This window comes from Sciurus vulgaris (assembly GCF_902686455.1).
Source record: "Sciurus vulgaris genome assembly, chromosome: 13".
NCBI classification, from domain to species: domain Eukaryota; kingdom Metazoa; phylum Chordata; class Mammalia; order Rodentia; family Sciuridae; genus Sciurus; species Sciurus vulgaris.
The window spans coordinates 18035603-18056598 of record NC_136474.1 but is presented as its reverse complement, the minus strand read 5'-3'; the positions used below and the strand labels follow the sequence as shown (position 1 = coordinate 18056598).

At 44.9% G+C, this 20996-nt stretch overlaps 1 protein-coding gene across 1 annotated transcript; it reads left to right on the top strand.

Annotated features, from left to right (window-relative positions):
• Positions 1-12533: 12533 nt before the first annotated feature.
• LOC306642912 (procathepsin L-like) lies at positions 12534-19761 on the top strand. Its single transcript, XM_079108714.1, has 8 exons — positions 12534-12669; positions 13562-13698; positions 13984-14106; positions 14199-14354; positions 14543-14767; positions 15356-15518; positions 16494-16608; positions 17204-19761. Exons 2-8 carry the CDS (start codon positions 13573-13575, stop codon positions 17301-17303), a joined length of 1008 nt encoding a protein of 335 aa, XP_078964840.1. The 5' UTR covers positions 12534-12669; positions 13562-13572; the 3' UTR covers positions 17304-19761.
• The last annotated feature ends 1235 nt before the right edge of the window (positions 19762-20996 follow it).

Sequence of the window (20996 nt, the reverse complement as noted above, 5' to 3'; positions counted from 1 at the left end):
GCTCTGCCTGGTAATGGTGACTCAGCACTGTCTGGCAGAATGTTCCATGTTGCTCTGAGGTATGAAACATTACCTGTTTGGTGGAGCAAATTGCATAACAGCAGTAGCCGGGCCCCTTCAACCAAATGACTCACCGGTTTCATGGGGCCCTTCGTCAACATCATTATCCCGGTCACCACCAATTAGCCTTGGCAGAGCACCCACACGGAGATGACACTGAACTTCACGCACCATGGAGTACGAGGGAGACAAAGAGCTCCCCTGATAAAGTCAGCTGTCGGAACTGTTCATCTGAATATGAACCACAGAACAAACATACCTGCGCACCCAAGCCTACCCGGTCACACGCGGCAGGGTAAACACCGAGAGTCACCGTGGAGCTTCACAGTGGCTCCTGTGTGCCAAGAGGATGAGGCAGGGGCTCTTCCCACATGGCAGGTGTGGAGAAGGGCTCCCAGATGCCTGGGGAACCCCAGAATCAGACTCCAAAGATTTGGAAGGGTCTCTGTGGACCATCAAGCCAAAGTCCCTAGAATCCTTTTACAGGGTCCCTTTTCAATGAGTGGCCAGCAAGTCTCTAAAAAAAGGGTGAGTTTTCAGTCTCCAGGGAAGATGCCACAGGTGAGGAGATGGAAATTTTGGAGATTTCCTAAAAGAAATTCTGCAACAAAAACACTTGCCAAATTCTCACAGGAAGTCCACGAAGCAATTGTTTTCCTGCTAATAGCTCTTGATTAAAGAGATCTTAGGTGGCATTGGCATGGACCCAAGACCATTCTCCTCCACTGTCACCTTCCTCATTTCAGATTGCTCCTTGCTGCTTGATAGCCTCTTCAATTCCTTCTTGTACCAGAGAGGAGCAGACTGGAATGAAACCCTGCAGAACAAAACCAATTTGTGGCGATGGTATTTTCTAAGTATTCACAACTCATCTTCCACACTTAAAAAGGCTGACTAGTTTTATTGCATGTAAACTCTACTCAATAAAAGTGCCGATAAAAGATTCTAATGCCCAATAAAGCACACTCATAATTTGAGACTGTTTAGCCCTGAAAATGTCCTTAGAGATCATCTGTTTCAACCCCTTCCTTTTGTATTTTATAAATGAGGAAAATGAGGCCTAGAGAGAGCTAGACCACCCTGCAGGGAGTCTGTGCAGTCCTTTCTGCAGTCTCCCATGCAACCTCTTTGGAAGGGCCCAAGTCAGGCCTTGCACGCCACCAGAGAGCTTTTCAGTCTTCTTCGTTCCGTCCCCCTCCCCAGCACTTTAAACCTGCAGACTGTGCCATCGCACAAAGTACCCTGCAGAGCTCTACCTTCATTTTAAAACATCCCTGTCGTATTCCAACAGTGGGAGATATGTACTAAGAGATTTATTGCAAAAATTGATCCATGGGGCTGGGATTATAGCTCAGTAGTAGAGCACTTGCCTAACACCTGTGAGGCACTGAGTTCCATGCTCAGCACCACATAAAATACATAAATAAAATAAAGGTATTGTGTCCATCTACAACTAAAAATATTTTTAAAACTTGACCCATCCATTTGTGGGGGCTGACTAGGCTGAGCAAGGCAGAAATCTATAGGACAGGGAAGCAAGACTGGAACTACCCAGTGTACATAGGTGAAGTTCCTTCTTCCTCAGGGAAACCTCAGCTCTGACAATGGAATGTTCTACATGTATTGACCACCGCCCCCCCCCCCCCCAAAAAAAAAATCCATGGTAAAAGACTGGATGTAAAATAGAAGAGTTTGCATTATTTGATGGACATTTTGCTACTACCTTTTGGTGGGGGGCAGGGGGTGGATTCTGTACCCATTTTGTGAACATGAATATTTTGGCACCTCAGACAGAAGTTCAAGGTGGCGATGGGTCCAGATTAAGACGTCCAGCAGCTGCACCTCTCCCGCCGTGACCTGACCTGCCCTTGTTCTTGAGATACCACCACCACCGGATGGTGCAATATGCAGTGATACAACTCCTGGAAATCTGAGACCAGGTGCCGGGTCACGACAGGGTCGGCTAGAGCCTTAGAGCCACACGACAGACAGGGGTCCTTGTGACGAGGGCAGGAGTTCCCGAATCAGCAAGGAGGCTCCATCCCTGACTAAGGGCATCAGGTAGCCTTGATCTCAAGGTCTTTTGAGACCCTCAGTAACACAGGATGCTCTTATGTAATGTCATTTAAGGATTTTTCTTTTTCCTGGGAAAATCTCAGGAAGTGGAGGTTTCCTCGGGCGGGGAGGACATGGCTATATGCAGCCTTCACGCTGTGGTCGGGATGTAATTTGTGCTCCAAAGGCTCATGTGTAGGAATCCTGGTCCCCAGGGTGGTGCTACTGAGAGGTGGTAGATCTTTAAGAGGCCTCGTGGGAGATGATCGGATCTGGGTGCACCACCTGGGTGGGTCTTGCTGTAATAAAAGAGTAAGTAGGTCCCTGCCCATTCCCTTGCTCCCTCACTCATATATGTCCCTTCCACAAATGGCCATTTCCCTTTCCACCTCTCAGTCATGTTGTAACAGAGTCAGGGAACCCTTGTCAGATGGCACCATGTTTCCCAGACTTTCAGCCTCCAGCTATGAGCTCTAATGTACCTCTTGTCTTTATACATTATCCAACCTTGGGTATTTTGTTATAGTGACATAAAATGTACTAGGACATCTCATCACTAAGGCACTTACAAAATAAGAAAACTGCCCAAGTTGTTAGGACAATAGGCAAGAAAGGACATGCAATGTCCACTATCTTTCAAAGTAGATGTATTGATTCCTGCCTATCGCTCCATTTCATTGTAATCTCCCCTAGTACAGGAAATATTCCAGAGTTAGTTCACAAGGAGTCGTCAGCACAGGCCTGACATAAGACACTCAGTAAGGTATTTCAGAAAGACCAAATGGGAAACCATCATCTCCTGCATCCAGCCATCATTGTCCCAAGCTTCCTCCCCTTCCCACACCAACATTTATACCACTGACTCAGGAGGAAAAGAGTGGAGATCATTTGCAAAGAAAGAGATGAACCCAACACAGATTTTTCTAAAGCACTTGAGGGTAAGACAAGGCCTGACATTTGTGTTTACTCTGGACTCAGGCCTGGTGCTGTCTGCCAACACCTGGTGGGTAAACCAAACCTGAACTGCTCAAGACCCTCTGCCTCAAATCTAACACCTTTTCCCAAGTGAAACTGGAAACACATTTTACAATTCCATCGCTTTTTTTTTTTTCTTGGTACCAGGGATTGAACCCAGGGGCGCTTAACCACTGAGCCACATCTCCAACCCTTTGTATGTTTTATTTTGAGACAGGGTCTTGCTAAGCTGCTGAGGCTGGCTTCAAACTCACAATCTTCCTGCCTCTAAGCTGCTAAGATTACAGGCATGCACCACCAGGCCAGGCTCATCACTTTTTTAGAGGACATCAAATTCAGAGCCTATGCGGAATTCCTGGAGGGGTAGCTTCCTAGACAATATGGCTAAAAAATAGAAGAAAACTGCCAGAGAGTCATCCTGATGGGAGGGATGCTTCCATGGGAGAGAGCTTCCATGACCACAGAGGAACATTTCCCTGACTCAAGATAAGACTCTTCCAAGGCATTACAGCAGGATTCCAGGTGAGCAAGCAGGGTTCAGGCAATAAACACGATCAGTGTGCAATGTCTCAAGAGCAACAGTATTAGTGGACTTTTGGATCGGATGTCCTTTCTTAAGGATGGGTGGATTTTCAAGGGAGAGATTCTGGGAATGGCTGGTGATATCAACACTCATGCTGTCTCATTTAATTTTTAATAAGGTCTTGCCAGGCCATCAGTGTTATCCATATTTCAGAGTGGAAGAAACCAAAGCTTGAAGAGGGCAATCATTTGCCCAGAGTTCATGGCTGCCAGAAATGAGTCTGGGATTAACTACTTCCAAAGCTGGTGAACTGATTGATAAATCAGGCCAAAGTATACTGAAAATTGTGGCTTCTATTGGTTCATTTTTCCAATGACTTTTTAAATCTTAAACATTTAATTGTCAAAGATTATATGAATCCAAAGTATACAACATAATGCTGCTAAATTTTTTTTTACATTTTCTTTTAGTTGTAGATGGACAGAATACCTTTATTTTATTTATTTATTTTTATGTGGTGCTGGGGATTGAACCCAGGGCCTCACGCATGCTAGGCAAGCGTCTACCACCGAGCCACAACCCCAGCCCCACTACTGGCTTTTAATGCTGACATGGTTGTAATCAAGGAAGATTTTTATTTTTATTTATTTTTAATTCTTTTTTATGCTTAACTTTTTTTTTTTTTTTTTTTTTTTTTTTCGTGTGTGTGTGCAGTGCTGGGGATTGAACCCAGGGCCCTGTGACTTGTGAGGCAAGCACTCTACCAACTGAGCTATATCCCCAGCCCTATGCTTGACTTTTGAGAGGAAAAAGGATAAATAATCATTTGAGGAAGATTTTTAAATGGAAGTTTTGGGATACTCTGAATTTGGGTTATCATAGTTCAGTATTATCAGCAAAATAATCTTATTTCTCAACTCTCACCTCAAAATAATACATGGGAAGAAGAGAAAAAACAAATGATTGATTCTACAACCCAAGAGAAAAAACCAGAAAGATAAAAACAGAAACAAAACTTCAGAAAAGTTCTCAATTTTCTTCTCTTTCATCAATTGGACAAAACAATCAAGTTGTCCACGTTCAGGTGGTGGGTCCTCATTGTACTTATAGAAAGGCTTTGTTTTTTTAGAGGACATCAATGAAATATGAAATATGGATAACACTGGGGACCTTTAGGAGAAATGCAAGAGTATCACACCAAATTACTTCATTACGCTGGGTACTCCTGGATATCAAGATTGACACTTGGTGTCTGACCTTAAAATGCCTCTATGCTTTTTTTTTTTTTTTTTTTGGTACCAGGGATTAAACCCAGGGGCACTCAACCACTGAGCCACACCCCCAGCCTATTTTATTTAGAGATAAGGTCTCACTGAGTCGCTTAGTGCCTCGCTTTTGCTGAGGCTGGCTTTGAACTTGCAACCCTCCTGCCTTGGCCCCGAGAGCCACTGGGATGACAGGCATGTGGCACTGCGCCTGGCTCATTTTTGCCATCAGTGTCACACACCTCAAATGTTCTCTCTGCCCTAATGTCCCGCTAGGGCTTTCCTGGGAGGGAGCAGCAGAAGAGGGTTGTCTCACCTCCATGACCACCTGTGCTGGCTCAGGGAGGCAGTGGAACCAGCCTGGCTTGCCATACCCAGAGGCCACCCACAGGGACTCTTCCTGTTGCCCTGGTGGACTCCATCATCCCCCAGGACCCTGAGAAGAGAATGGTGAGGCCTCAGGGGACTCTTTCCAAGGACTCGCTAGTTCCGGGTCACAGAGTCCCTAAGGGGCAAGGAAGTTCTAAGCTGCCTGAGGCTTCTCAAAGCACCTCCAGGACAGGAAGAGGGTCTGGGATTTCTATGTCCTGGGAGCAGAAGTTTCCCAGGTCCACCTGAGACGCCTGAGCTCTAAGCTGAATACCAGGGTCCCCAGGGGGTTTCAGCCAAGTTGCAACCATTCCTCTCCAAATCTCATAACTGCCATTCTGAAGTGTTTCCTGGGTCTCCATCACACACCGGGGACCCCAACCACACAAAACAAAGTCTCTCTCCTCCAGAGGCTTTGGTTGGGGAGACGGGATATATGTGTAACTTAGCTTTGCTTGTCCTCTTGACATAACTAAATGCTGTTTCTTCAGTCATCCAAATTATTATTTACTTCCATTTTGCTCTTTGAACTTGGAGAAAAACCGTCCTTTGTCACGGCCCAAATTTACTTGGTAAAATTCCACTCGCTTTCCACAAAGTCATGAAACTGTCCCTGGACGCTGAGCATCACCTGCCAGCAAGTGTCTTCGAGGAGCACACGGATGTGTGGGAGCTGGCAAAGCTACGCAGGAGACGGCGCTGTGCAGAGGTGTGGGTGCATTTAGGGGACAGGCAGGACACACTCCCTGCACAGATGCCCATTCATTTGGGAATGGCCACCTCATGTGGTCCTTGCTCCCCGGCAGTAACCTGAAGTGCCCCCCAGGGAAAGAGGCAGAACCACCAGACTCCAAGTACCATGGAGTTGGGCTGCAGAACCAGGGCCACCTGTGCCTCCTGCCACCGTCGGATTCCTCCGCTTCAACAGGAGAACAGCGCCTGGGCAGAGAGGATCCCGCAAATGTGAAATGGATTTAAAAGAAGCAACTGTTGCTTCCTTGGATCTGAACGGGGCGTTCTACACTGGACTCTTAGATGCTATTTCATCTGGTGTTGCAGCAAGAATCCTAAAGATCCTGAAGGAAGAGCAGATTCCTTAATCCAAGTTAGGTGAACTCTCAAAAATGGTAAGCTGTGTGCCTCAGTGGATCCTATGGATTGAGGACTCAAGTTGAGCTGTACTGGAGTTGAGGTCTGCCTTGATGACGATGAACCATAGGAGGGAGGCCACAGCCGCTGGCGTGGGGAAGCTGCAGAAGGGAACGGAACACAAGAAGGAAGAAAAATAAAAAATAAAAACAGAAACCACCAGAGTGGAATTGGCACGTTAGCAAAATTTCCAAAGCTTCTATTGGGAAGATTTCCCTGGTTTTGCTTTTTGAGGGGATCATAGAGGAAATCTGAGATGCTCGGTTATATGGCTTTATTTCCTTTATGTAGTCTCAACATTTGTTAAAGAATATTTTAGTCATTTGTTTGGAGAATTGGAGAATGAAAGAACCTCACTTTTGAATACCTGAGATTGTCACTGAACACGTCATTCAGTTAGGCTTCAAAGCCCGACTGTGGATGGGCTTAGGGCAGGAGCAGGGATGTTGGTCTCCTAACATGTCAAGGGAAGAAACTTCCAGGAAGCACAGGGCCAAGCGCCCTGGATGTTGGTGGGCAGGAAGATGAGGAGTCCCAGCCCAGTCCAGGCACATACCTTCTGTGCGGCTCATCTGTCTTTTCCTCCTTCCATTGTGACACCAGGTGAGCTGGCATCCTCATCAAAGTCAAGAGACTGGCCCTGGGGAGTCTTGGGGCTTTGCCTCCCATGTCCACAGGACTCACGTCCACTTCTCCTGGTGCCCTGGGGCCCATGGAGGTGGATTGACCAAGCAAGTGGTGGAAGCTGGAGGAGGCAGGTCCAAAAGCCCAGTTGCTGGCCTCAATTAAAGTTTTTCCTCACTTTTGAAAGGAATCAGACACTTATCACCCTTGATTCTGTATCCCCCACTTACTATGACCACCTGCACAGTAAAAGGGGGTACTTAAGAGCACCCAACTTCTCAGGCAGTCTCAAAGTGGGGTCCCTAACCAATAGCATCCATATTCCTTCAGAACATGCTCGAAAAGCAAATGCTGGTACCTTCCGAATCACAAACTGGGGACATGGGTTACAGACTGCCAAAACCCACCCCCGGAGTGTTCCCAGGTCCTCCAGGTGATTCTGAAGCAAGCTGAAGTCTGAGAACCACTATCTTAGGTTTGCTGCAGAGAGGACATAAGGAGTTTGTGTAAAATGCCCAGAACATGCCAGGCACCCAGGTGTTACTTGCTGTTCCTAGCATCACCATCTCAAGCACCATGCCAAGAATCTTTTCTAACAATGCTTCAATTTCCAAGAATACCAGGTACTCAGAGATGGAGACACCCTTCCTCTGGAACAAGCCCCAGGACATGAAAAGATGCGAGTTAAACCTTTGGGTCAAGGTTTCCACGGGCTTTATCCCTGATTTTAATGACGTACAGGGTATAGAGGGGGGAAATGGAAGTCCCTGCGTATTAAGGAAATAATTTATTAATGGGTCTATGATAAGAGGAAGATGCTAAAATTCTAAACCAGGAGGGTCTCAGGAAAGGGATGGGTGAGGAGTGGTTTTGTTTGCAGAGACCACAGGACAGGAGGCTGTGAAAGAGCATGAGGGGGTACACAGTACAAGCTGCTGTGTGGGGTCCTAAAATAGGGGGTGGCACATCACAAGGGAAAGCTGAGGCAGAAAACGTTGTCTGTCGTCAGGCACATGGGACAGGGATCTGGACCTGAGCTACAGCAAAGAAGTGAGGGCACAAAGTTCCAGTAGTTTGGGGCCTAGTGGTCCGAGTCAGGTCAGCCACAAGTGATTGGAAGGACCAATTTTTCTTCAGCCTTGTCAAGAAACTGACTTTTCTTCATACTGTGTGCAACAGGATGAATACAGCCCCCAGGGACATCAGATCTTAATTCCTGGGACCTGTAACTGTTAATTTGCACAGCAGAATCTCTGCAAATGTGATTAAGGATCTTGAGATGAAAAGATTACAGAGAATTACCTGGAGGAGTCCTGAATGCAATCCCAAGTGTCCTTGGGATTTGGAAGGGAGGTAGAGGGAGATTTGACACAAACCAGAGAAGGCAATGTCATCCCATAGATTAGAGGGAAGTGACCCTAAATCCATCAAGGAGTACAGGCAGCCACCAGAAGCAGGAAGGCAAGGAACAAATTCTCCCCCTGGTGCCTCCAGAACAAGGGAGCACAGCTCCATCACCTCCTGGTTTTCAGCCCAGTGATGCAGATTTTGAACTTCTGATCCCCATGACTGAGAGAGAAGAAAATCCTGTCCTGTTAAGCTACCAAGTGTGTGAGAACTTGCTACAGCAGTCATAGAAAACTAATGCACTGTAGTTCTTGAAAAGTTTATTTTTCAGATTTGAGGAAAAGATCCTCTGGCATCTTGCTGAGAGTTTGTGGATTATAGTTTTAGAAGAGGGGAAACATTCCATATGGTCAACTTCCTGTTACTATTCCAAGCTGCTTGACCATAATTTCATTTAAATACATTTTTCATGTTCTGTGTTCATTTGCTGTAAAATCAGGATTATTACAATTAATCTCATTCTAACATGGAAAGGCTGAGCCTCAGAAAAGCTGTTAGGAAATGTACATGTAGAATGTGTAAGCAGATGTTCTAACACCAGGAGAGAAAAATGAGCACAAAATAAAAGCTTAATTAATTCTTGTTGATTGAGTTAAGTATTTGAGGAATTGGCTGACAGTCTAACTCTATAGGAAATAGAAAGTAGCAAATCAGAAAAGTAAATTATTTTCCAAGTGGTTTTATATGAATATCAAATCATAAACAGGCTATTTTCTATATGCTCATCAATGGTAATAAAATACTTTGCAAATGGACAGTCTGCTGGATAATGTTTTTTAAGAGTAATTCTTGGCTCAGTGAATTTAGACAAATTGAAAGGGGAGATGTGTTAGGTGACATCAGTGTCCTGAATATTAATATTAAGAAGGGATAAACATTTTTATTTATATTCATAAACTTGCCAGTTCCCCAGTTTAAAACTTCCATAGAATAGGTAAAAAATTATATCTTCTCGCCTAGGCACAGTGGGCCTCATTTTATTTCTCAACTTAAAAACAAAAAATTGATAACCTTTCTAGAAGCACAAATAAATGTTTTAAAATTTCCATTTATTAAGATTTTCATTTACATCCTTTGAAGAAGTAAAAGTCTTTCCCTTAAACACAACTATGGACCTGGAGTTCTCAGGTAGTTACAAAAGTACATTGCATTGTAAATAGCTGGAGTTTTGGCTTTTTTGTTTTTATATTAATCAGGGTGTTCAGCACAAACATCAGTCATACATGGGAATAAATGAAGACCACCCTTGAGAACAGTCAATTCAGAACAAGCATTACTCATGCTTGTAATTCTAGCATTTCAGGAGGCTGAGGCCAGAGGATCACAGGTTCAAAGCCAGCCTCAGCAACTTCCCAAGGCTGTAAACAACTTTGTATCAAAATAAAAAATAAAAAGGGCTGGGGATGTGGCTCAGCAGTTAAGTGCCCCCTGGGTTCAATCCCCAGCACACATTAAAAAAAAAAAGTTGTGCCAACTACATTTTGTCAAAGGCACAGCTAAGGATTGGTCATTTGACGAAAATGTGACCATTTTAATAATCAGCACTTATCAAAACTATTTTTCAAAGAAGTGGGAATCAAAAAATAGGAGAAGGAATAAAATGGCTATAATATTACATTTCTACAATGTCTTACACATTATACATAAATATATATAAATAGGTGTTCTGAGTTGGAATAAATCTTCTACTCTCTTGCTTACTGGCCATCTTTCATATTTCTCCTAGCTTTAGATATTTCATGGTTTAGTTTTAGATCTGGGGGTTCCCTCCAGTGCACGCCTATCACATTCCAAGAAACACAGAGGACGCCATTCTTTGGAGCAGCTCCGGCACGCTATTGCTCAAGGCAGCGATCTTAATGCAATGGCAGGTTTTTCCACACTGTGCAATCGCAGGGAGCTGTGGCCCAAGGGCAGCTGTAAAACCCACGTGTTAGAATAACTTAGATTGCTTGTGATAGATTAAATAAACAAACATACAATGAACCAACTATACAGCACAGAACTCTGACCCACAGAGGAAAAGAACCACGTAATCTCCATTGGGCCCTACTCAGAACTGTCGGGTCGGACTCAGAAGTAAAGAAGCTGGCTACTTCTTTACTTCTGCCTCTACTTCCAAATAACCAGAGAACCCCAAATAACCTCCCCAAACCAAGCACATAAAATGTCCCATTACTAGTTGATCTCCTTCCAACCAAATATGATTCCCAAATTAATCACATAAGATGCTCCATTTCTAGTTACTTCTTTGGCAGCTTCCCCATGACAACTACCTCCAAGGGATACCCCCCCCCAAAAAAACCAAACACCTTGTTTTTAACTATACAGCTTTTCCATCTCCTCTATCTTCAAACTGTTTCTTATTATAGCAATTTCTTTCTTTCTTTTTTTTGTACCAGAGATTGAACCCAGGGATGCTTAACCACTGAGCCACATCCCCAGCCCCTTTTAAAATATTTTATTTAGATACAGGCTCTCCCGACTTTGTTAGGTCCTCGCTAAATTGCTGAGGCTGGCTTTGAACTCAGGATACTCCTGCCTGAGCCTGCCAAGCTGCTGGGATTATAGACATGCGGATCATGGGGTGCTATTATAGCAATTTCTGAATAGACTGTTCCCAAGGGTGGTCTTCATTTATTCCCATGTATGACTGTTGTTTGTGTTGAGCAACCTGATTAATATAAAAACAAAAAAGCCAAAACTCCAGCTATGTACAATGCAATGTACTTTTGTAACTACCTGAGAACTCCAGGCCCATAGTTGTGTTTAAGGGAAAGACTTTTACTTCTTCAAAGGATGTAAATGAAAATCTTAATAAATGGAAATTTTAAAACATTTATTTGTGCTTCTAGAAAGGTTATCAATTTTTTGTTTTTAAGTTGAGAAATAAAAATCATGGACATCTCATTCCATTTAATCTTTCAGAGTTTACAAGTTGATATGTACTGTGACTCCTTCTTTTTCTGTACTTGGAGTTTTAACACTGAGCTACAACCCCAGTCCTTTCCGTTTTTTTATTTTGAGACAAGGCCTTGCTAAATTCGTGAGGCCTCGCTAAATTCCTGAGGCTTTGCCATCCTCCTGCCTCAGCCTCCAGAGTCCCTAGGATTATAAGCATGTGCCACCCCGCCCCGAACAACAGTTTTTTGTAAAACGAACACACACACACACACACACACACACACACACACACACTCCTAGGAAAAGGTTATGGGGCAGAACAAGGGATATCTACTTTCTAAAATGTTTTCTACAATAAACGTATAATTTTAAAATTTGGAAACATTTCTGTCCTTATCAATAAGTCCTTATCGATCTATAAATATGAATTTTGTCCATCTAAATCATTTCCTCAAACTGTGTAACCTCAACCCTCATTATTTTTAAATGAATTTATTAAATCTCAAGGGTAGCATTTAGAGTCTGAGGAAGACATAATCCAGAGGGTAGTTAATAAAAGTTGTCTTCATCCTTCTCAACCACTTCTCTTCTTTTTATTAAAATTTTTTGTGCAAATAATTTCTGGTGGGTTTCAGAAAGGCTTGAGGGGAAAGAATCCCTGAACACATGCCACTCCGTGGCAGGCGACCCCTTCTCTCCAACAGTTCCTTTTTCCTTCTGGGGTTAGGACCTCGCTTGTTGAAAATCGCTTTCTCTACCAAATTCTTCTAAAACCCAGACGCAGAAACTGAGAAATAAGGCGTCTGCCCCGGGGCCGTGCATTCTTCCCCCGGTCCCACCTTGGTGCGGATTAAACGGGAACCTCTAGAGTAAACCGGCTCCGGACCCTGCAGGAATCTTTAACCAAAACCCGTAGGTCTAAAGGGAAAGAGGGGTCAGGATGAAAATCCACAGAGCTGCTCTCGGTTTCTTTGCACGAACCACCCGCCTGGAGCATCCGGGCGGGGAAGTCGACAGCTCGCAGCAGGTCCAGGGCGGCTCCTGCCACTCCTCGGGCTGGGGTCGCGCACCTCCCCCGGGGTCCGCGAGGCTCGCCCCGCCCCGGGACAGAGAAGACCCCGCCCGCGTCACGCGCCGGGAACCTGAGCGCCCGGAGGCCCCGCCCAGCTGACGGCCCAGCCAATCGCGACGCGCGAAGGCGGAGTGGGCGGAGCCGGCCAGGCCGCAGACTCTGGGCTTTAAAGTCCGAAACAGGCCCGCCGGGCCAGATGCTCGGACCTCGGCGACCTCAGGAGAGCTGCGTGTGCCGAGTGCGCCTGCGCAGCTGCGGCCGCCCAGGTGAGCGCCCCCGGCCGGGCAGGCTGCGCGTGGGGTGCACCGGAGGAGGGGAACTCGCGGAGGCGGGCTCGCCCCCGGGTTCTGGAGCGTCTGTCCAGGACTCTGCGGTTCTTGGGGTGGGGAACCCAAGGAGGGCCCCAGGCCACGGGTCGGGGGTCGGGGTTGCGCGGCGCTTTCGGGCTCCGGCGGGCACAGGTTTCGAGGCCGGGTGGTCCCAGGCCGCGCCGTCTCGGGTCCTGGCCGGGCCATCCGGGGCCGCTGGACCTGGTTCCCCGGGTCGCAGTGCCGTCGCTCCCTGCGCCGCCATAACGCCCGCTGGCAGCGGCTGGCAAGTGCGCAAGGGGAGCGGGCGTCGCGCCCCGGCCCGCCCGGGGGAGGAATCTCGGAAAGGTCCAGGTCACTAGGGGCAGGTTCCGACACAGCTCGCCTGCTGTGCATTGGCCAAGAGGGAAGTGCGAGGTGGCATCCCAGCTCCGGGGAGCCCATTGCTCCTCCTTGGGTCAGATGCCCTCGCTGGTGAGGCTTTACTGTATGATCTAGGCACTGTCGGTCGATGCCTGGACCAGCCATCTCCTTTTCTAGGTTGCCTTTAAGAATCCCAATCATAAGCTATCGTGAGACTTACCAAAGCCTAAATTATTGTACTCTAGGAATTGCAGGTACTTTTCATTCCTGTAACACTATCAGGCTGTTTTTCATTTTGGTAGCTCAATTAAATTACCTTTTTTTTCCCACGATTAATCCCAGCCTTGTTTTTCTACACCTGCATCCTCAGCCTTTTCAGCTTTTGTGTTAATACTTGAGAAGGCAATTTAAATGCTTTTACTCCATTATGGTGTCTTTAATTTTTTAAAAGAATTGGTTTCATCAGATGTTTCTTTTCACTTCCTAGGTTTCTGAACCATGAGTCTTCCACTCTTCCTGTCTGCCCTTTGCTTGGGAATAGCCTCAGCTACTCCAAAATTTGATCAAAACTTAGATACACAGTGGTACCAGTGGAAAGCTACGCACAAGAGATTATATGGCATGGTTAGTGACATTGAAATTGTCCAGAGGGACCCTGGAGAAAGTGATCCTTGCTGTTGAGAGTTTATGGCCTGAGAGAGGCTTCTAGAGGCCAACTCTTACCAGGCAGTAACCCAGGGGCCCTGTTGTGCACACAGTGGTGTCTGGGTTTGGAGACCAGCTCACAGGAGTGGAAAGCCCTCCCTGGCCGTGGCTTCTCTCCCATATGTGCCAGCAGATGTGTTCCTGTGGTGAGCATGGGTTGGCTTTTAAATAGAGATAAAAACCATCCCTTGTGCTCACTTCCAGAATGAAGAAGGATGGAGGCGAGCAGTGTGGGAGAAGAACCTGAGAATGATCGAGCAGCACAACGGAGAGTACAGCCAAGGGAAGCACGGCTTCACCATGGCCATGAACGCCTTTGGGGACATGGTGCGTGGGGTGGGAGGGGGCACTTCCTCTCCTCAGCTTTTTGTTTGTTTAATCTCTTGCCTTTTTAACATTTTATTTATCTTTCTTTGAAGACCAGTGAAGAATTCAGGCAGCTGAAGAATGGCTTTCAAAACCAGAAGCACCAGAAGCACCAGAAGGGGAGACTGTTTCAGGAACCTCTGTGGTTTCGGTCCCCCAAATCTGTGGATTGGAGAGAAAAAGGCTACGTGACTCCTGTAAAGAACCAGGTATGATGGTGTTGGGTGCAGACCTTGTATCTCCCACAGCAGAGCTAGGCAGGGGCATCCATGCTTTGGTAGACTGTGAAGCAACATGTAATTCACTTTTTTATTTTTACTTTTAAAAAAAGGACCTTCACAAATATAAGGTGTCAGTCTTGTCTTGCAAACTGTCTGCTTTTCTATTACCTTTTCAGGGTCAGTGTGGTTCCTGTTGGGCTTTTAGTGCAACTGGGGCCCTGGAAGGACAGATGTTCCAGAAAACTGGCAGACTTATCTCACTGAGTGAGCAGAACCTTGTTGACTGCTCTCGGCCTCAAGGCAATCAGGGCTGCAATGGTGGCCTGATGGATTATGCCTTCCAGTACATTAAGGAAAATGGAGGCCTGGACTCAGAGGACTCCTATCCATACGAAGCACAGGTAAAATGAAGCATCTTGGGCCTTCCAGCTCTGTTTTTGGCAAGTGGGACCCTTTTCCGAGATAACACTTTATTCAAAATTCACATTTTAGATAGTAGAATTTATATCTCAAATCGTCAGTACCACCCATCATTGATAGTATTAGCCTCTGCACAGTTCTCTGGATGCTTGATGTTTAGCTCTTGCCTTTATGTCACATGGAGAATATGCAAACCATTTTACACGTAATGTACATTTTCTCCATTGTAATAAAGAAATGTTTGTGGACAAGTCGACCTAGGGGATCTTGTTGAAAAAATATCAACTAATATAGATTCCCTTTTTTTTTTTTTTTGGTAGTGGTGCTGGGGATTGAACCCAGGGCCTTGTGCTTGCTAGGCAAGCACTCTGCCAACTGAGTTATATCCCCAGCACTTCAACTAATCTCTTTAAAGTTCAAATCAACTAAAAGGCATTTCACTTCCTAGGATGGTTTATACTAGTATTTACTTAAGTCATAATTTGCAAATTGCTAAGTGTTCTGATCCTAGACCTCATGTTCCCTAGAAGGCAAAGCAAGTGATCAAGTCTCTCCTTTAACTTTAAAAGGATGAAACCTGTAAATACAAACCAGAGTTTGCTGTTGCTAATGATACTGGATTTGTGGACATCCCTCAGCGGGAGAAAGCCCTCATGAAGGCAGTGGCAACAGTGGGGCCCATCTCGGCTGCTATCGATGCAGGCCACGCATCCTTCCAGTTCTACAAATCAGGTGGGTGTTCGTCCTCTTAACCTTACAAGAAGTTCAGGCAGGATGGAAAACTCTGCCCTGACTGAATCTTTGGTGTGAAGCCCTTCCCAGGACTGTTAGGATTTTTAAGCGTGTTTAACATGGTAACGTTTCCATTTGACATAAGTAAGCATTTTCTCATGATTATTATTCACAAATGTTTTTAAATGACTACTAATTAGTCTATAGATAAAACCTCATTTCTGATTGTCAGATCTTTTTCCAAAAGACTTTTACTACTTTAATCAGAATTACAAATAACGTTGTAGCTCAAATATGGGTGTTTGGGTTATATTATGTGTGCAATTTTTTTAGACTTAGAAGGGAATTATGCTAATGAGTATGTTAGGTAGGAAATAAGTGCTTGACCTTTGTCTTTAAAACAACAGGTCTGCCTGGCATGGTGGCACACAACTGTAATCCCAGGGAAGGTTGGAATCACAAGGAGGATCACAAGTTTGAGGCTAGCCTCAGCAATTTAGCAAGATCCTAAGCAACTCAGACCCTGTCTCAAAATAAAAAGAGCTGGGATAAAACTCAGTGACAAAGTGCCCCCTGGGTTCAATCCTCAGTACCAAAAAATAGAACAATAGATCTTAGAAAAAAATGAATTAGAAAATATTTTGGACTTGTGGAATTGTGTTGATTTCTGATAAGTAGAGGTTGGTAAGTCCACTTTTTTTTTTTTTTAAAACATTTCTCTTACCTTCGTTATGAGGTGCTGAGGATCAAACCCAGTGCCTCACATGTGCTAGGCATGCACTCTACCACTGAGCTACAACCCCAGCTCCTATTACTGTTTTTCTGGCAAATACTATTTAAGTTCTTTATAGTATTTAGAACGTTCATGAAATTCAACTAAATTTAGAGGTGCCTTCCTACGACAGGGTGATGGGGTGGGCCACTGTCATGTGTCACTTGGAGCCTCTCATTCCAGTGTGGATTTTATTCTCCCAGGCATTTATTATGATCCAGACTGCAGCAGCAAGGACCTAGATCATGGTATTCTAGTGGTTGGCTACGGTGTTGACGAAACAGATTCAAATAAGAAGTTTTGGCTTGTCAAGAACAGGTATAAAAACTCTATTATTTTATGTTGGAAATAGCATTCTTAGTTGGGCTTCATATTTGAATATAAGTTCACAGAAGCTCAGTGTTAAGATCACAGAAGTCGTACTCCTTATCGTGAACACAGAAATAAGATTCCATACCAAACGTTTAGGCTTATTAATAGGTATTTGTAATATTGCATTTCCAAGTTCTGAAAATTTTCTTATTCTGAAAAACATTTGGCCTCAACAGTTGAAGACTTGTGGGACTTGTAAAGTTGGGGGCAGATTTCCTTTCTCCATTTCCAATTTTTCAACAAGATAAAGCATATGCAAACATCCACCTCCCTTTAAGTGTAAAAGATTGTTCAGGAATCCAGCAGGTGTGTGACTCCTTCCTGTTGTCACTTGATGCCTGCCATCTCATTTCACTCTCCCAGACCTCAAAGGTTGTTGGGATCAATTTTCAACAACCTTTATTGAAATGTAATGTAAGACTGCATGTGGAGACCGACTATGCAAATGTGATAGATTCAGAATAGTGCCCGGCACTGGGGTTAGCTATTATTAACAAAGCTAATCTTTCTTTTCTTTTTCAATAAAATGAAAAACCTTCAGCTGGGGTCCAGAATGGGGTGCAGAGGGCTATGTGAAAATGGCCAGAGACAGGAACAACCACTGCGGGATCGCCAGTGCAGCCAGCTACCCCACTGTGTGAGCCGACAGCTGGAGGCCGTGGAGGACTTGGACAGCATGTCCAGACGAATTCTCTTAAAACTGACCAAACCTTTACTGTAGAAAACAATACTTGAATCATCGAGGATCCAAGTTGTGATTTGAATTCTGTGACATTTTTACAAGGGTAAAATGTTACCACTACTTTCACTACTGTTATAAACAGCTTTGATATTGAAGACTCATTGTTTAATTCTAAGACTTTTGAATTTTCATTTTTTAAAATGTATAAAGTTTTCTTTATAGAATAAATATTAGTTCAGTATATAGAGATGGAACTACTATTTGTAATGCATTGACGTTTTATTAAATTGGAAAACGTAATTGGGCTCCAAAGACATGACGCAATGTGTCAGTGTTATACTAGAGAGAGATGAGGCTGGGTGGCCTTCTGGTGTTTCACTAAAAAGTAGATTTTATGTCAGCTGCCCATTGGCTGTGTATAACCCAACTATGGTTTTTTTCCATTGACATATGATGTATATATATATTTAAGCCAGGCATGGTGGTGCACGCCTGTAATGCCAGCATCTGGGGGCACTGAGGCAGGATTGGGAGTTCCAAGCCAACCTCAACAATTTAGCAAGGCCCCAAGCAACTCAGTGAGACCCTGTTTCTAAATAAAGAGACTGGGACTGTGGCTGTGGTTAAGCACCCCTGGGTTCAATCTCAGTACCTGCCCCCCAAAAAAAGACATTATGTGTATATAGGATACAGATATGATTTTATGTATGTGTACATGATAGAATTATCAAATGGGACTAACAAGCATACTAATTACCTCAATATTTGTCATTTCTTTGTTCTGAGAACATTTCAAGATCTCATCTGTTTCTTTTGAAACAGTGTAGTATTACTAACTGCGGTCACTATGCTATGCAGAGTTACCCAACTCCTGAATCACAAAATTTGACAAATAATTTGGAAGGACGAGGGGAAATTGCTTCTCTAGAAAAGTGAACAGGCATACGAAGGTGGTTAGGGGGTGAAAGTCACATAGCTCATTACTGGAGCACCTTCCTGAACTGCTGATGAAGACCATGTGACTACTTGGCAGTCCCAGGAAGGACCAGAAGCCAAGGAGATTGTTTTGTTTCTGTTCCATGAGGTCTCAGGGTGCACATGACTCTCCTGGAAAACCTTGTGCTACCCAGCGTTCCCAAAACTAAAGTTAACAGTTGTGATTAACAAATCTCAGGTATTTGGTAATAGATGGAGAGAGTGTTCAAGGTCCACAGGAAATGAAGCTAGCCTACAAAAATAGTCCTCCAGCCTTGGAAGATGGGTGAGAGATCACAAGTGAAGGACAGGCCAGAAGTCCCTAGGCCAAACTTGGACTTCAGCCACCTGATTCCTGACTTAAAAATAACCTCGAGAAAACAACAGACTCAGCTTCTAGTCAGTGACATACTAGTAAGTCCAGAAACAGTATTTGCTTATTTAAGACTGGAAGGAAATGTGCTAAACTTCTGTGGCAATTGTGGGGGATTATTTCTTTAACTTGTTCTGTAGAAAGTGTATTTTTATCGCCATATTACCATATTGTGTTCTTCAGGCTGAGTGTGTGAGTGTGTGAATAGATAACCTAAACCTGTGAATCTGTATGTCTGTGTTCTCCATCCAGTAAGAAAAGTCAAAGAGATAAGACACTAAACTGGCCATAGTGTGTTGTGAAGGAAATGAGATGGGGAACGTGGCGGGGCCTGTGTCCACAGCCATCACCACATTCTCTCCTGAGAGGATTTTTCTCGCTTTGCAGCAACAAGTTAATTCCACACTCCACAGATTCCTGGGACCACCATTGAGGCTCTAAGGAAACACCTAGGTGCTAAACTGACAGTCAAGTTCCAAATCTGTCAAGCAGACCAACCCTCAACTGTGTAAATGGTAGCCAGGTGAAGGTTTTGTCATTTTCAGAGACCTCTGAAATACTTTGTGTGAGAAGTTGCAAACCTCAGCTGTCCTCTAAAAGCATTTAACAGACTTGAAGCACAAACTTCAGACCAGTAGTTTCTGACTCTAGCATCTAAATAGTTCTAGTTCAGTAGCAAGGAAGCAAAGCAAGGGGACTGATCTGATTCAGCAAATGGTGAGGGAGGAATTTGCCCACAGGGGAGTGTAGCTGTAACACATGGGCCTCTTACTAGAAGAGGGAAGGCCTTGGAGTAATGAGCAAATCTCCACAGCAACACATATTTCAAACTTGTGTGTTTGGCCTGTGAAGTTTGAGACTGGCTGTGTTTTCTATATTCATTCCCTTTTTGACTGATCCAAAAGTATTTTCAAAAAAAGCTCATCTTCAAGTATTTTTAGTGTGTGTGTATGTGTGTGTGTGTGTTTCCCACTCGACTGTACACAGTGAATTTCACAAATATTCACGATCTATGTATATTTAAATGTTAATAAACTCCTGCGAGTGGCCTCATGGTCTCTTCCTTCAATTCTGCATTTTAGTATTTCTGTGGTTTGTGTGTCATCTGTCCAGGTCTTGATTGGGCACCTAGGCCACAGCAGGCACTGTGCTGGACTCAGTGAAGCAAAGAATCACGGCCCCGCCCTTGGGGAGCTTGCATGCTTGTGTTGCGGAGCCCGGGCAAGCCTCCATCCTGTCACCAGGACATTGTCCCCGAGCCCATTGGGTCTACAGTTCCAAGCAGCTCCAACATGCCACTTCCTTGGCATAGGCACCAAAGTCCAGCTACCAGCAAACTGCCAGAGCCCTTTCCAACCCCTCAAGCCACCACACTGGATGAAAAATGTCTGCTTAATGGACCCAGGTCAAGAAGTCCCGTCTGCTACGACTTTGTTTCTTCTTTCATTACCTCCTAGGCTTCATTCACTCCCTCCCTATTCCCCAGATTCATTCTGGATAAATTGGAAACACCGCGCATTTCTTTTGGAAAGTGGCTTACCTCTTCATGGAGGTAAGCTCCCTGTGTGTTTAGTGCTGGGGGCTGCACCCAGGGCCTCACCTGCTAAGCATGTACTCTGCCCCTGTGCTGATGCTCCAGCTCATGGGTCACGCTTCCTGCCTCACCCTTCCAGGGCTGCTGGAAATGAGTCTAGCAGCAGGGTTGGCAGGAGTGGTCACCGAGCAGTGTCTTGCAGGGTAACTACCCAGGGGAGGCCATTCCAGGGTTCTCAGGCAAAGCAGAGTGAACCCCTTCATACAGGCAGATGCTTCTGGCAAAGAAGACTCAGCAGAATTTAGGGATGCAGTGTCCCCCGCTTCATCAGGATGCACCCCTATATCCAAATTTTAGGATCCTCTTTCCTGATCAACAGCCTGCAGCGAGACTAAAAATTCAGTTTGCATTTTCATTAAGCCACTGGGAGAGACTTTGGGTTTGTTTTTTTCTGTAGCTCTGTGGCTACTGATGATAAGGGTTTTTCAGAACATACAGAAAATTTTCAGAACTGTGTCACCGGAGCCTGGAAGCTAAAACCCTAAGTGCCTCTTTCCTTGCTCCACTTTGTCCAGCAGGATTACGGGCAACCAGCCAATCTGGTACCCTTTGGTTGGACAAGTTCTAATGTATGACCTACATTGTAACGGGTGACAGACCCAGGCCTGTCATGAGAATCACTGTCACACAGCACACTGTCAGGAGAAGGAGTGCCTGGGAAGGAGGGTTCCCCTCCCCTTCCTAGTAAATGACTTCCCCTAGGAATCTAA